The sequence below is a fragment of the Ixodes scapularis genome, unplaced genomic scaffold (genome assembly GCF_016920785.2).
Source record: "Ixodes scapularis isolate PalLabHiFi unplaced genomic scaffold, ASM1692078v2 PGA_scaffold5__190_contigs__length_132052651, whole genome shotgun sequence".
In the NCBI taxonomy this organism is placed as follows: Eukaryota; Metazoa; Arthropoda; class Arachnida; order Ixodida; family Ixodidae; genus Ixodes; species Ixodes scapularis.
The window spans coordinates 13,000,488-13,017,700 of NW_024609880.1; the positions used below are offsets into that span (position 1 = coordinate 13,000,488).

Consider the following 17,213-nt stretch of genomic DNA (forward strand, 5'->3'; position numbering starts at 1 on the left):
TCTAGCCACCCTAGTACATGCAAGCGAAAGGAAAACGACGGAGATAACAGAATAAACCTTTGGTTCGGTCACAAACAGTTTGTTTGGACAAAAAAGAAGTTGGAAAGATAACACAAGCAGTAACCCATTCGGGGATTGCGAACTCAGCGAATGCCTCATATCCTGGAATGTAACCGCGGAGTGTAAGGTCAAGGATGTAAGGTCAAAGTCCGTCTCCACCGAAATAAGGTCACCACGAATACCAAATTATCCCGCCAGAATGTCGCGACTGCGGTTGGTAAGGTTGTGCGATGTTTGCGACAACGCAAACAGGTAAATAAAAATTTGATGGAACGCTACTCATAGACGGTTGTAAAGCATCCCCTTTTGGAGTTCTGTGTTCGCGGTGCCACCCATGCCATGCAGCCACGCCGCCTCAACTCGTGTTGAAAGCACGCCACGCATGTACGCACACATGCATGCACCAAACAAGAATGTTGCCCAAGAGGCTGCTCCTTGTGATTGACAAGGCGCCCAACTTGGCCTGAAGCCAAAGTATCGCCACGTTTCCTCCAGCGTCGCTTCTTTCGCCCGCACGCTCATTGCGCCCGATTGGTTTTTCTACTTTCTTGTTTTGTTAGCATAGCGGTGTTAGAAACATACCTTCACGGAACAAACCTTTGCCCTGTACGCCGATCGCAGCTCTCGCATATGCAAGCATCAAACTTTGTGATAGTAAAACTTTCATGAGCATTTCTTGTATAAATTCGAGTTTTGAGATTAATGTACCTCCTGTGCAGCCGTGCTGGATACGAGGTCCCAAAGAGCACGAAGTGTGAAACAATCCATGTGACTTATGGCGAGTCCCTCCTCCGACCACCGTGACCTCTTTTCGAAAAGCGTAACGCCACAGATGCCGACATGTCTCGGAAACGTGCAACATGCCAGCTTCCATTCCGCATATAAAGACAAAGAGGGCTTGTTCACTGCATTCCCATGCTTCGTTATCGCGATTGACTCTTTCAGCAGGCGCTTGTGATCGTTTCTTTCTGTTACAATTGGGGTTGTCGAGTTCCATAATGAAATTTGAAAGATACGTTTGCCAATAAGTTCTTTTTGAAAGACCACAAGGTTGACGTTCATCTGAGAGTAGGTATCAACGAAGATGGCACGTGGCAAAAAACTGTCTCCACGTTCCTTCAGAATGGTCTTTCTTACCTAAATTTCAAAAGCCCGTTTGCATTAGGTTCATCCATGAATTTGATATGCGATATTCAACTGTTTCATGGTAAAGTTTGCATGATTTTTTCCCTGGATATCAAGGAGTTGTATTATCCACTCCAACCCGCCATTTTGCTCTCTAGGTTCTGCTCGTTTCTAGAGGAGAATTTAGTTCGGTTTCAGTCCCAGTCTGGTATAGAGATCAACGATTTTCTAAGGATACTTGAACTGTATCTAAAGTCGACAGTGGTAAATTTTGATGAGCGGAAATACATTCAACGTCAAGGTGTATGTATTGGTTTGGCTGTCGCCCCGGCCCTTTCAGAAATATACCTCCGGAGCTTAGACGTAAAATTGCCTGAGATGATTAAACTTCACCACCCGAGCTCAGTACTTATTAGAAGATACGTGGATGACATATTGGTATGTGTCCATGACTCAGCCCTTGTTGGTTCCATCAAGAATACCGTGGACAAGGAGGCACCGGAGTTGCAGTTTTCTATAGAAAGGCCAGCCAACAACGTACTTCAGTATTTAGAACTCCAGCTCAGATTGGTCCCTGGGTTATGTTGGTCGTTTGGCAAAGTAAAGGCTAAACCAGTACTTCCCTTTGATAGTTGCCATTGAAAGCATGTCAAGGCAGGATTGGATCGAAACATGATTAACAGCGCGGTTCAAAAGTCGTGCTGGCACTCTACTATGACATTGATTCAAGTTGTGTTTTCCCGGCTAAATGTTGCAAAGTATCCTTAAGAATTTATTTCCAAGCAGCTTTCGTACATTGTTGAAAAAACAAACAAATTAGGAAAATGCCCGAGCACAAAAAGTTTGTAGTCGTACCATTCTTCCACAAGATTTCGCACAATTTAAGATCAGTCGGTGATACCGTATTTACTCGAATCTAGGCCGATAGTTTTTATTAAAAAATTAAAATCGGAACTCGGGGGTCAGCCTAGAAACGAGGACGCGGTTCCCGCCTACACCACTTTGCGGCAATGCCAGCTACCGAAACCGAAACTGCCGTATTTATTCGTCGCCGTAGAGTCGCGCCACTTCATGTTTCAGAAAGCTTTTGGTGCACGAAAAACAAGCAGGCCGCCGCTTGCGCGCATACCTTGGGCGTTGGGTTTCGCGTCTCCGCTGCCGCGCAGCTCCCGCATGCCCCTCTGTGCGCAAGGGGCGAAAAGGAAGGAGAAGGACGCGATGCGCCATGCCAGCCATGCACCTTGCTCCTTGCCCCCTCCCTTCTCGCCTTAGCGGACGCGCACACACACACACACAAAAAAATGCTTACTTTTGTAAACACACGGCGACTCGCGGCGTTGCCCGCGTCTTTATTTGAAAACGCAGACGTAAACCGCTAACAGCCCCGTCAACTTCGTAGCTGATCTAGTATTGTATATTGGAAACAACTGCCATTCTGTGTTTAATTTATGGTGTTTTTACCGTTCGTTTCTGATCGGCCTAGAATCAAGAATTTTTTTTTTTCGGCCTTGCCGTTTTGGGGGTTTGGCCTAGAATCGATGCCGGCCTAGAATCGAGTAAATACGGTAAGTTTGGTTTACGCATGGCGTTTAGCACAGATAGCAGTTTGAAACGGTTAACTCCGCTCGCTTCCGCCCAGAAAGATTGCTTAAAAAAACACAGGGAAAAGTGTGTACATGTGTTTCAGGTATAGTCTACAAGATGCGTTTTGATTGTGGTTTGCGCTATATAGGTCAAACGAAGCAGTGTCCTAATGATAGAATAGGTGAACATAAACAATGTGTCAAAAACAAGGATCCATATTCTGAGGTATCCAACCATATTCAGGAATGTAGGAATTGTGTGCCATTATGGAACTCTACAACCACAATTGTAACAGAAAGAAACGATCACAAGCGCCTGCTGAAAGAGTCAATCGCAATAACGAAGCATGGGAATGCAGTGAACAGGCCCCCTTTGCCTTTAGATGCGGAATGGAAGTGATTTCTAAATCTCTAATGATACTGTTAATATTACTTCCTTTTTTTTTCTCTGTTTAGTCTTATAGCTGACTCCCTCAATGAAAGGTCCAGTGCAATCTGCGATTTCCCTGCGTTTTTTTTTTTTTTTTAAATGATGTGTTATTTTTGGTGTTGTCAGTTGTTTTGTTGGTTAGACCCCATTGTGAGAGGTCCAGTGTTGTGTCTTTTGTGGAGTGAGGTGGTGTCGTGTCTTTTGTGGAGAGAGGTGGTGTGAAGAAGGGTTCCCTTTCCTTCTTTCTTTTTTCAACTCTATATAAAGGGTCCTGTCCTCAATAAAGGTTTATCTGTGTTTTGAGACATTCTCCTTCTCTTCCTTGTCGTCGTCTGTGAGATATGAGGTAACACTACTGCTAGGATCCAATGTATGTTCCTATTACCTGCTAAATTTGTTTTGAAAACGGTGCGATATTTTCATTGATAAATCGATTTATATGCGAGTCCCTCGGAGGAATGGTTCCAAGCAAAACGGGAGGCTGGCTACGTAGCCAGCCTCCCGCCTCCTTGCACGCACTCACAGACTTGGCTCTCTTGGCGTCTCGAGCTGCAGCTTCCTCGTTTACCTTCCGTGCTTCAAGCATGCGGTCCGTAACGATTGCGTCTACGGCATCGCTCGCCTTGTCAAAGTGTTCAACATTAATCACACCAGCGATGAGAGTGATTGCTACCAAGAGGTGTTCAAAGCTGTTCATTTTGACTGCGATCCGCTGGCGACCACCTCTAGCGATGGCGAGTTACGGACAAACTCGCCGTGGTCACCGTCGTCCGGGAATATCTCGCAGGCGCATGCAGGGTGGAAGGTCAACGGGCCGGGGGTGACAGCAAGAATACCGTTCAAGTTACCGAATTGCGTGAATGGTTTTGATCGTATTGTGGTGAGGAGAGCTTGGGCAATCATGCGGGCGCCTAGAGAAAGCATTCATGGTCACGTGGTTTATGGACACAATGATGTGACTAACTTGGGCAGTGTTGCCTGGTTGCCAGAGGAAAATGACAAAAATTTGTAAAGTGATTATTGCAATTATCAGAGCTCTCAAAATCGCATAACTTGGTGTATATACTAAGTAGCCTATGAGCATTCCATTTCAAGAATAATCTATTCGTTTAATTTTCGTGTCATAACCCCTGTAATTTTTTGGCAGCAACGTCGTAAGCAGTGTCGTGCATTGAGCAAAAAAACACTAGCTGGGCTGGGTCCGTATCACTGGCTTCGTGAGTGGATAGTCGCACGGCTCAAGCGGCCCAAACGGTCAAGTTTAACGCAAAAACAACTTGCTCCTTTGCAGTATTATCGTGGCAAAGGTGGCGGTAATGTTGCACGGACGAATTCGGTACCCATTCTGAGCCTCAACGAAGCAAATGTCGTTGTGCGTTGTGCACCAAAAAGAAAGCCCCGCCAAATCTAGAGATTCGGCGGGAGCGGGATGCAAAGTTGACGTTCCTCGGGGTTGCAAGCTCCAGCTTTGACCCTGCTATTTCTCTAAAGCAAGAGTGCAAGCGAGCCGGTTCAACACGACACGTTAAGCAATGAGCAAGAGAAAAACAGGACAGACAAAGCTCCTCTTGGAGCTGGGTGTTGTCTGGACTGGTCACGGGGGCTGCCTCGACGTTCGGCTGGGACATTCGATCGGTGAGAACACCAGCGTGAGCCAAACGCCGATGCAGCCCTCAAACTGTTCATCACCTTCCGTCGTGGGAAGCGTGTTACAGGAAATCGCTAGAAGTTCTGGTCCTTGACAGAGCGAGAAGAGCATGTCGTTCCAATGCTCGGCCTCCGGCAAGCGCTCCATGGCCTACACCGTGCATTGCCAGTGCAAACGCACTCGAGGTGCGTGAGATGCGCGTAAGGGTGACGTTTTACGCGTCTTACTTGCAACTCCGAAGGTTTGGCAAGAATGTCGACAGTGTGGCACCACGTCAAATCACTTTGCAGAACTTCTAACAGTTAGTAACGGTGGAATGCGGTGCAGTTGCGAGCCATAACAGCACCGCGTCCCTCCAATATTCTCGTAACTTTCTGTCATCAAAGTGTTATGGCGCAATCGCTTTCGTGGCTGTGGCAACGTTGCTAACACAGTATCGAAACTAAAATGTTTCAAGCGAGTACAGATAAAACTGCTTTGAAAAAGGCCGCGCAAAGGACCTCTCCGGATCGCTCGATGCGATTCGTCACTTTACCCCGGATCGGTGGGAGCTGCTCGGTGAGCGCTCCACCGGCTCCATGGCAAATGGAAAGATTGCTCGCATCTCGAGAGGCATACAAAAGTCTGCTCGGCGAGAGCTCGTTATTTTCCAGAAGGGGGGGCTATAAGCAGTACCAAAATACCCCCTTCTCAATTGACTTGTATATATCACCCAGTGTACATAGCTTGCTTTCCTTTCATTGTACATGGAATACTTCCCCAATGTACTTAGGTGTCCTCGTGCAATTCCTTCTATCAGTAATCACGAAAAACGTTGCCAACACATTCTGCGTTAAACAAGTTGCAGGCGGAGACTTACTTTTGTCGGATTCGGGCAGTGATGCGACAGCCCTTGAGAAGTCGAACAGCTTGCTGAGGTATCGGAGCTGATTGTACAGGTCGGATGTCTTGTACTGGAGCACCAAAATGAAAACACCTTAAACGAGCTACACGAGCAAAAAGCAAAGATGGTAGAGGCCCAAGTAGTGCTGCTCCATACCTCGGGGTGCATGACTGAACGTTCGCAGGCGAAGCACAGTGGCGACGCCTTCACGAACCGCAAGGGGAGCCGTCTCGTTCGGTGGGAACATACGGAGTCCTCGCAGACGAGCCATCCCTGAAGGAGGACGAGACACATCATTAGCAGGGCTCCCTGTTTTCCAAATTTATTTTTAGTGAAGTTCGAAGGTTTTTTTTTCTGAGCTTTCAATGCTTTAGCATTAGTGCCCTGGTACACGCGCGGACCTTGGACTGGTTAGAGAACAGGCATTCAAAGATTCCAACATCGCCACGGGACAGCAGGCATATCGCTGGGGTGCGCATCGACACACCCCGCCTTCCGTTCACGCTGCTTTGCGGTGACAATCTGCGGATGGCTCAGTACAAACGACTGACCCACCTTGGGCCACCCATATACACTGCCTTGCGGCGCCCTTTGCCGGTGGCCCAAGTACACCCTAGCCCCACTTTCCCCCACTGCACCTCGGTTGCTAGGTGTTACGCACACGGGCTGGGGGTCTCTTCTTTGGCCTGTCACGCCGTTCTTGATGCGCAGTCGTCTTACCATGTCACCAGGCCGTAAGCGCATGGTGTCTGCACCCCTCTATGCACAAGATGTGTGCTCAACAATGATCATTTGACAACAGTCATTTAACAGTCATTTGACAAAATGTGAAAACAAGAGTATTTTCCGTACACGACGACTCTTCAATTGACGAAGATATACCATGATCCGTTCACCAGATAAACCAGGCGTGAAAACTCCCCTCTTGTCAATCGTCCCAAATTTTAAAAAAACACGATTGTCTTTTGATGGCTACTAACCATGCTCCTTGACTAAACTTAGCGCATCCCGACTTTTAAATTTCAAGTTCTTCGGATAAATCCTAATTGATGGTGTACGAGGCGCTTACCCGAGAAAAGCTTTCAATAAAATTCACCACATCGAGGAACTTGGGAGCCGAGTATGTGCAAACTGATTTCAAATTCAAAACAGTGCTGGTTCATGCAGCGCCGTTTTCTTACATTTTCTTACACTAGCTGTGTTAGACAGCGTTGCGGAGGTTTGCGTCAAGATACAACCACGAGTCACCGAGATATTTGTGCTTCAAATGAAGCCTGGCAACCAACTGAAGAAGCAGCTTGCAATTCTGCTTACGAAGCACGGATTTTGCAGTAACTCTGCAATGCGATGCAGTCAAACGCATCTGTCTGAACCAGCCTTTACGTGCAAGTCACCGAAACATTTGTGTCTCAAATGTCACATGCCAGGCTACCTCCTTGAAGTGGTAGCCACGCTTATTACGAAGCCCAAATGCCCCAGTGACTTGGCATAGCAGACGCAAGTTTCCGTAATGTAACGTATAATGTAAAAAAACATAGCTGTGGGAACCAGCCTTTAGACAGGAGCCCGAAAAATGCCCAGGCAATGTTTGTATCCAAAAGGGATATGCACTGACGTCCTCTATTTTATTGTTGTAGGCTGTATGGAGGATGCCGAAGGCAAGCATTTCAGGGAATTACGAGACACACTCAAATGCGTTGCGCGCAGAACCTTATAAGTTTCAGCACGCTGACGTCGAACAACAGAATAGCGGAACAGCGTCTCAGCTGCCCAGGCTTCGTGCTATTTCTATCAGGGCCCGTCATCAGCTTGGTTCGTCAGCCACCAAAAGGCCACCATCAGCACAAATAGACGCCATGCACTCGGATGATGATATCTATCGAAGATGCCAGACTGAATTTCGGGCCGTTGAAAATATCTTCTTTCCCGAGACAGTAAACAGTAAGAACAACACGGTGCATATATGAGCAGAGTTCCCTCCTACCACTAGCTTCGGTTTATATGGCCCCCTTCACTTGGACATAAATAGGATTCCGTGTTTACGGAATTAATTTTTCGGCAAATTCGGACAGTGTTTGTTGGAGTTTATTGGATTCCGAAAATTCAGTTTATTTTTTTTTTTTATTTTAAAATCTCCGAAATTCGGAGCTTAATTTCCCAGTGTTTCCTATGAAAAATAAATAAATAATATCCGTGTGTAAACATATGCCAGATAAAGAAAAATGAAATGCGCTTATATCAAATAATATTTCTTGAGCTGGGTTTGGTGTTGGTGCTATTGGCAATACTAATTTGTCCCATGGCAAAAGTTGCACGCATCTGTGCTTTGATAAACGTTGATACCTTAAAAATAAACTCGTGGAGGTAGTCGCTGGGAAGCACGTATTCCATCCCATCCTATTCCACGGTTGCGCAAGGTGGAGTGGTAAAGGATGGAATAGGGAAGTTTCAACTGCCCCTCTTCCAATTTTATGCAATCTCTATGGTCCATAGCTTTAACTGTTACAAAAACACAACCTTTCCTTCCTCTTAAAACAAAAATAGTATGGCCTAAACTCGCAACCAATACAGAAGCTTTAGTCGTGACCCGAAAGTACAATGACATGTCGCCCTGAACCTTGACGAGATAAGCGGTAAGACCTCTTTTTTCAATGACTTGAGATTTGAAAGATTAACTGTGGTGACTTTTTCCCGGGATCACTGACCCTGTGCACTGATCAAATTGTAAAAAACCATCTCTACTTAGTTCATTTGGGCAGGGGCGGCATTGGCACATAAAAATTCGGAGTTTATCGGATAAATCCGAATTGACCAAAATTTTACCGGAGGGCATTTTTCGGATTTATCCAAAAACACGGAACCCTAGTCATAAATTACGGTTTGATATGCAGTTTCTCTTTTTTCAAAAGCAGTGCGAATGACCTTGATCTGGAACGTTTGAACTAATGTGCAATATACTTTTTTGTCTGTGCTCTCCACTTACTGCGTAGAACTTGCTGATGCAGTCCCTGATGAACAGGGTCACCTGGTTGCACAGAGCATTGATGTAGCCGCAGAGCGCTGTCTTGCACTGCGGGCACTCTTCCAGCACAAACCTGAGTTCCACACCCTGAAATAAAAAGACGTGCCGAGTTTGCTCGTCGAAGCTAGAACTGAACAAACTTTGTCATGTCACTAGGAAAAAAATAAAGTAATTTTAACAAGATGTGACTACAGGGCAGCTCTCCAGAAAGACAAGGGTAACTGCAGACAAGCTACAAGGAAACCAGTACCAATGAACCATTGGGTGCACACTATGCTAGACAGTAACACCCATGATTGACGACATCAGGTCTTCATTTTCATTGAAATTTAATGTACCAAAAAGTCAATGTATTCTGAAGTTCTACTGAAAATCCACATACTGAAGCTTCCTCTTATTTCCTGTCTGCTAAATTGTAGAATCGCTGTAAGGCCAGGATCCCAAAAGCCCTTAATAAGCCAGAACTACCTCAATTTTGACATTTCGCATCATAGTCCTCATGTAGCCCTACAAGTCTTTGTCTTTACAACTTTGTTTAGCAAGCTAACTAATAGCTAGCATGACTTAATGCCCTTCTACAAAAATCTACAAACTGTAGCTTCTTTTATTCCCTAGCCTGCTGCATGTATTCGTCTGCTTCAACAAAAATTAAGGGTGTTACAAGTATCCAATAGAACGGAGTCCAGCTCCTTAAGAATTTTCTAGATGGCCAACCAACTGTGATTTTTACGACATCTTGAGGACACAGAAGCCAGCATTTCACAAACCGTTCTTTCAAAGATGTCCTCGACGGCAATGACCGCAGTGCAGCCCTCCGACGGACATCTCAGCGTCACCCTCTCGCAACTCTTGTACAAGGCCAAGCCCGATGCGCTGCCGTCGTTCAGCCGACGTTCCGTGTCGTCCTCGTCATTGTGGTTGTAATGCCGATAGTGCGCGGGGTTAAGACCTGCGGTGGCAACGGGAAACAAGGCACGAGGCTCATCCCGTGCACGGGAACAGCACTGGTCTCGAAGGAAGAAACATGTTTAAATTATGTTTCTTTTTTTTATGAAGTTACAAATTACCCTTTTTCTAATTATGGCACTAACAAAATGTAGATTTTAGTTGGTCAAACCAATTCAAGATCAAATATCTCAAATTAACGAGCAAGTAATGGAAAGCTTTTTCTGTTTTCTTAGAATTCATCATTTTCGTCACGGTGAAAAGTTTTGCCCAAACTAGCTTTGAATCTACAATTTGGATCCGAGTAATCCCACCATCAGTTTGCACACACAGAGAATGACCAGGGCAAGATCACAACCTGCGATGTGGTCTCTGGCTACGTCACCCGCCCCCGCCACCGGGCCAAGTGAAGAGAGCGTGCTTGTTTGTTTAGAGTTTCCAGCGAAAGGTACAAAGCGGCAGGGTCGCACAGGGCAAAAACACAGAATCTCCACAACCCCCCTAAGGGCCTTTTGCCGGTCGAGCGTGTTCATTAACAGTTATGCAATAACTAGCGTTTTAAATGGCTCAATCATCTTTGACTTTTGCTGCTTTTCGTCTCTTCTTGCTGCATATGATTTTACGCGACTTTTGTTAGTTCGTTTGACTTTTCGCTATTGGTGAAGAGAGTTGCTCTTTTTAAATTTCAGATTTCTTCTTTTCACATTCTGTCGCCTGTCCTGCTTTTGGCCACGAACTACAAACACAGACGCATCTGGCAAGGTGCGCGAGCAATCTGCAGCACCCGCGGTGTTTTTTTGGCCGGAGGCACCTAGGCATGGAGCAGTGCCATAGCCACAAATTTTTTTTTTTTTGGGGGGGGGCTGAGGTGGTTGGGACGTTTACGACTTAGGGTGCCGAGAGGGGGAGGGGGGTCTAAATGCGTGTGTATATTATTGGGTTGGCTGCCAAGACTAAGACAAAGAGCCAAGACGAACAAGGAGCGCGTCACACCGCTGCGCCAACACGGACAGCACCGACAAGCGAGAGCTGCCGCTGATTCGGAAGTCCCACAAACCACGAGGCTTTGCGACCATGAAGTCCCCTTCCTGTGACGTACGTCCAGAATGGCAAAGCATGGATGATGGTAGGACCGCTTCCGCAAGTGGATCGCTGGTTTTGACGCAGACATGGCTTCGCAAAACCGGAAGGCGCTGCCACTACTGGATAACTGCAGTGCCTGCCACATCAACCTACTGCTCAGCGCCGTGGAGGTGCTCTTTCTGCCTCCAAACACCCCAAACTTCAGCCAATGGAAGTCAAAGCGAACCTGAAGGTGCACTACCGTCGTTGAGTGATCGAGCGTCTGCTTATTGACAATTGCACTGCAGTGCCACTGAAAGAATGCAACATTACGTTGGTCAGAGTAGTGTTTATGGGCAGCGAAGCGTGGAAAGATGTGAAGCCCGAAACCATCGCCCAATGCTTTAGGAGCGGCGACTTTTCCCGGACGAGAGTTTTGGAGGCTCCTGCTGCAAGCGACAAAGTGGTTGCTGACAACGGAGTTCCGGCCGTCAATGAGATCTGCACACTGCTGGAGCACATGTGGGAGAGCCTGGCACAGGTGCAGCTCGTCCCGTCTGGCGTTAACCTCGTCAAGTTCGTCACGACAGAGGACGACGTCGTCGATACGGAGGAAATGACGGACGAAGACCTTGCGAATTGTGGCCCCGTTGGGGATGTGCGAGCCAACGAAAGCGACAGCGACTACGACTGCCGCGTGAAGTAGTCTGTGTCCACCAGAATGGCGATCGCGGTGGTTGATGTGCTCTGGTTGTACTTTGTTGGTGCCCGGCTTGGACAGAACATTTTCGTGCAATTGGACACATTAGAGGCAGCAATCGTGAGCAGGTCTGTGAATCGCGGTGTGCAGTCGTGTATCGACAGCTTCTTCAGTAAGCAGTCAGCCTTTGCTCTAAAATATTAATACAGCGAAGCTGTTATGTGCTAGGATCTGGAAAAAAATCCGTCCATGGATGTTAACAAAAATCTCCTGTTTAAATGGCACTCCTTCATCCCGATTGGTAGTGGCAAGTATAAATAAAGAGAGGGGGCAACCCGCGTGAGTCAGCCTTCCTTGGCATTACCAGATAGTGAGGTCCTGATCACTTGTTATCATCTACGGTCACCCAATCACTGTGCTGTGCTGTGACTGTGCTGTGACAAGGCTGAGGGCAGAACGTGCTGATCTTACCTTCTTTTCTTTCGCTTTTACGATGCTTATAAAGAGACTTGGGCTCAATTGGAAAAAACTGTCCTCGAGGTGTGCCTCAAAAAATTGGGTTTAGAACTTGCCCTTGTGACCATCAGGCAATGATCACTTGAGTCGCTAAGAATTAAATAAAGACAATTAAACAATGAAGTTGTGTACATGTCTTCATTGCAGTCATATGTAAATCATATACATGTAGCATAGTTGTCGCAAAGATAACAGCTTCGCTGGTCCTTCATCTTCACGTGAAGTGGAGAGAATCTACATACTCCTACACACTATATGATAATTGGCTTTCTGTGCGCTTTGCGGGGAAGGAGTATATGCGAACTTCGTTCACATAATGGTTAACCCATAGATGCTGCACGACACTGATCGCCAGCTTTTTACATTCTCTTAGAATCAAAGGGCTGTCGTCAGAACCACTAATGTGGTGCAGAACGCTCATTCCAGGCACTAACATAAGCAATAAAGTTTCATGTCCTTTTCAAAAAAAATTTGAAAATGTGCCGATTTTGCGTTCGCACTAACAGTGCTGAGCAACATGTACCTTCCAGTAGCACCGTCTGTCCAAGTCAATACAACATAAACCCAAGAACAAAGTATAAACTGTCGGGAGGTTTATCTGCATCTGGCACACCGACCTTAAAGAGATGATTTCCTCTATGCCCCTTCGCTAAAGTGCGACCGTGGGCGGCGTGCATAACCGGAACGTGGAGGCTGTTTCCAGGCCACGTCGGTGCATCAGCATCGGAAATGGCGCTCCGCCCTCCGTGCCTCTGTCACCCTCGCTCAGTTTTCTGTTTGCCATTTTCCCAGTTTGCCTCGGTGAAGGAGGAGGAGAGAATACGAGGGCCTCCCTTGCGCCTCTGTGTAGGCTTGCACCTCGGCCTTCACAATAAGTGTGGTCGGCCGCCGACACACTTGGAAGAGCCGGTAAAAATGCATGCCTTTCAGTCTGGACCGCATTAACTTCGATAAAAGTGATAATTCAAATAAAGCTATTTCGTTATAACGAGGGACTACCGTACCTTGACCATGGGACGAAGGAGGAACCTCGCAGAGCAACCGCAGACCTGAGCCCCCGCAGTGCCACGACAAGAGCTATAAACAGTTCCACAAGAGCTCGAGGGTATTGCAATTCCATTCGGAGGCAATTGGTTGGGAACGTGGCAAACTCCACAAAATGTAAACATTGACGACTTTATGAAATCACGCCATAAATTTTAAGTCATAAATATAGAAAAAGACGCTCCCTTTTACCCACCAGTTTCAGATCTGTAGAGTAGAATGCCCTAGATGCTAGTGTCGTTTTTGGTCTGGTGGAAAGTTAGCTTCTGCGGTTCCATGCCATTTAGAGAAGCTAGTGCATGTGGTGGTCCACGTCCTCCAAAAAACATTTCTTTCTTTTTTTCTTTTTTGCGCAAAACCTTAGTTTGTTAGAGCACCGCTTGCACTTTTCTCTCTGCAGCATTTTATGGCTCGAAGCACGTATAAACCGTGCGCCTCAGCTCGGGACAGCCTAGAAGGCTAGAACGAAGCTCACCGGCAAGCACCTGTCAATACTGTGGGCCTCAAGGATGGAAAGCCACTGTTGGAGTTCAAATCAAATCATCCAACATTATTTGCAATCCTCACTGCTGCCGTCATAAAAAAAAAAAAAAAAAGAAGCGGCAAATGCAGGTAAATCTTGTAATTAAGGCTGTCTTTGTAGCCGTCCCCAGTGCCAGTGGGACTTCATGTTTGACAAGCAATTCTGCCGTGCGGAGATTTATTTCCGGTAGCTCACCTGCTCGTGAGAAAGCGCAAAACTAAATTGAAACCGAAACTCTACTTCTTCAGCTATCCAAAAGATGGCGCAACGTGTCCCTGCAAGCCAAAATCCAAATTTTTGGGGGGTAAGATACTTTTTTATATTGAATGATCCATTTGTTTATCTGTCAGTTTGGTACCTGTTAGATGATCCATTCGTTAGCAATCTGAATGACTGCAAACTCTATTTACAGAAGTAAACAAACACTACTATCATCTCGGAAAAGCTGTTTCAAACTCACCCAGAACTTCGGCGATCATGGCGGCATCCGTGCCATCAATCGGTGCGCATATCCGGGCCACCACGGGGTGTATCTGTTGTGCCAGGTAGTACTGCTTGTCTGAAAGGGACCACCAAAGCCCTTAGCATGCTGTTCCACAATTACACCAGCACGCTAAAACAGGCAGATTCACCGCACAGGCATCTCTCAGCTGCTACCATAATCGGGGACGAGCTTAAATGGCAGTGGCTCAATGCACAAGAGAAAAGTGTAAAGAGGCATAGAGGAATTTTATTTGAATATTAACTAGTTCACTTATATACAAATGACATTAGCGCATACTTTGTGAATATTCTCATCATTTCTATAGTTGCATGCAAATAGTGAATTTTGAGTTCAAAGCAAATTCTAAGAGAATAGCGGTTTTGACCGAATATTTTCTAATCGAATATTGAATAGTTTGTCCGAGCCTTTCACTACTTCACTATGATTAAACGAGAAACCAGCTGAACTCATGAAGGTTGTCCGCAAGCTCCCACTTATCCAGTTCCGAGCTAAATTAATTTTAATCTACGTAGTATATTTATGCATTGTGGCCTAATTAATTTTAATCTACATAGTAGATTTATGCATTGTGGCCTAATTAATTTTAATCTACGTAGTATATTTATGAATTGTGGCCTCAGAAAGTCCAATACCTACATTGTGATGGCAGAAAAAACGACAGATTTGACGTAACATTATACCTATAGAGAAAGAGACTGTGGCAAAAGAGGGGAACTTGACGGAAGAAAAATGACAGAGAAAGAATAATGTCTTCTTCCTCTGTCATTTTGAAAATGACAGAGGCAGAAGACCTTCTTCCTCCGTCATTTTTCTTCCCCCAAGTTCCCCTCTTTTGCCAGTCTCGGGTATTCCACATCATGATCAACATCCACCAGCTCGCCTGCGCACTCTGTTTTTTCATTAACACATCCTTTTGCATAATAACCACAGTTTAATTTTGAAACTTCTACTGCAGTGCAGATATCGACATTCACAACATTTCCATTCCTTTCTTTAACATGCACATGAACCCTCCCGCTTTGAAAGGGTGCTCGTCTATTACGCACGCGACTGCAATACTTGTACTTTTTTAAATGTTGATTTCGGCGGGTAAGCTCTGTTGAGCGCATTTCTTACCGAGCACCGGTGCACTGCGGAGAGGCAACACCCACAAAAGCGAGCTCCACGGGTGTTGCATCTCTGCAGAGCACCAATGCTCGGTAAAAAGCTCGCTCAACGGGGCTATCCTGAAGCGATCAACACCATTCTAAAATTCACATATTTGCACAACACTACATTTTTCTGTAAATGCGCACAAAAAGGCCATGCTTGAAACAAAATTAACTTGAAAAGTCATAGTATGTAACTGTCAATTACCTTTGCCCAAAAATATGTACGAAATTCCAACCAAACATCAACAAGCTGCCAACCCAGTAAATTCTCAAGGTGTACCAATATCAAATTTCTGCCTGTTAAATGAACATGATTAAAATTTTACTGCAAATTAAATGAGAATATTTTCAAATACAAATCTTTTAGACTTATTGTGACTTAAGCATAGATACTTCAAACACTCCCAGCTAGAAAACTTTTATAGAAAGCACTCCTACGAAAGGGACAGTTCTATTATGTGAGAAACACTTCACACACTTGAATTATGACAAGAAAGGCACCAGCAAGATATGAGTTGGGTATAGGCATGTGCGAATATTCGATTTTTCCGAATATTCGAACGAATAGTACATTATTCGGTATTCGCTTCGATCCGAATTCCGATATTCGTAAAAGTTCGAAGTATTCGGCACTAACGAATAGCGGAAGGAAGGCCGATTGTATCTGGTAGTTTCGGTTTCGGTTGTTACTCACGAAAGCCGCATCGGCATCAAGAAATAAAAAATATCCAATCCAATCCAAGACATGCTAAACCGATCAGAAAATCGTGCGTCGCAGCCGTCGCAGCTCCACAAAGGATTCCGAAGTGTGCTCGCTCTAGGTGCCGCGTGTTCGTTCGTATGGCTGACGGGTCATCGACGGCAGCCGGGAACGATGAAAGTGAAGCCGGTGCGTATCGAAATCCGATATGGAACTACTTCTTGAAAGTGCCACCGGGAAATGAAGCTCGGTGCCTCAAATGCAAGGCAGTGCTGAAAACTCCAACGTGTACGACAACGACCCTCGCAACGCACCTGAAAAGGCACCCTGATTCGTACAAGACGTTCGAATGTGAGCGTCAAGCACGCGGGAGTGCCGTCAAACACAAGAACGGGAGTAAACCGAACCATCAGCAACCGTCGGTAGCCGACAGTTTCAAGCCCAAACTGAAACCGACTGCACCCAAAGCGAAACAAATGACGGCGATAATAGCGAACTTCATTGCTAGCGGAATGCATCCGTACAGCATCGTAGAAGAAAGTGGTTTCATTGAAATGATGAAGCTCGCCATGCCCGACTACACCGTGCCATCGCGGACGACCTTCTCGCGGGTTGTCATCCCGGATCTGTACGAGTCCAAAAAGAAAGAACTAAGAAAGAGTCTGCGAGACATTTTCAGTAGCGGAGCAGAATGTTACTCCATCACGACGGACGGCTGGACCTCGCGCGCAAACAATAGCTAGGTCTCCGTGACTTGCCACGTGATGGACGAAGAATTTGGACAGCACGTGCACGCTTTGGCTTGTACGGACATGACGGACTCCCACACGGCCGAAAACCTGGAACAGTTCATCAAAAGTGCTATCGAGGACTGGGAACTACCAGCGCCAGGCACCATGCCGATTTATGTAGTCACGGACAACGCTAGGAATTTCACCTCGGCGTTTGCACGGTCACCGTGGTCTGGCGTGCAGTGCTTCGGACACACACTCCAGCTGTGCATCAGCAACGCCAAAAAAGAAGTGGCGGGTTTCTCGCAGTTATGTGCGAAAGCTAGAACCATTGTGGCTTGATATAAAAGGAGTGCAAAGGCCCGCGGGTGCCTTATGGAAATCCAAAAGAACATGAACCTTGAGCCACTTGAAGTTGTGCAAGATGTTCCAACACGTTGGAATAGTGAACACGCCATGATGAAGAGGCTTGTGAAGCTTCGCGTGCCCGTCAGTGTGGAGCTGTCGGAATGTGACACAGTGGAACCTCTCAGTGCAAGTGAGTGGAGGCTTATGGTTGCAGTAGTGCAGGTCTTGCAGCCTCTC

The 17,213-nt window shown here is 46.2% G+C and overlaps 1 protein-coding gene across 1 annotated transcript in view; it reads right to left on the reverse strand.

Annotated features, from left to right (window-relative positions):
• The window catches only part of LOC8040571 (DNA polymerase alpha catalytic subunit), a 165,697-nt gene that overhangs the window by 50,941 nt on the left and 97,543 nt on the right, over positions 1 to 17,213 (reverse strand). Inside the window, exons 32-36 of the mRNA XM_029966821.4 lie at positions 14,002 to 14,100; positions 9,519 to 9,700; positions 8,713 to 8,838; positions 5,886 to 6,002; positions 5,706 to 5,799 (exon numbers count right to left, since the gene is read on the reverse strand). Of these exons, the coding sequence (XP_029822681.2) occupies positions 5,706 to 5,799; positions 5,886 to 6,002; positions 8,713 to 8,838; positions 9,519 to 9,700; positions 14,002 to 14,100 (618 nt within the window). The remainder of the gene's footprint in view (positions 1 to 5,705; positions 5,800 to 5,885; positions 6,003 to 8,712; positions 8,839 to 9,518; positions 9,701 to 14,001; positions 14,101 to 17,213) is intronic.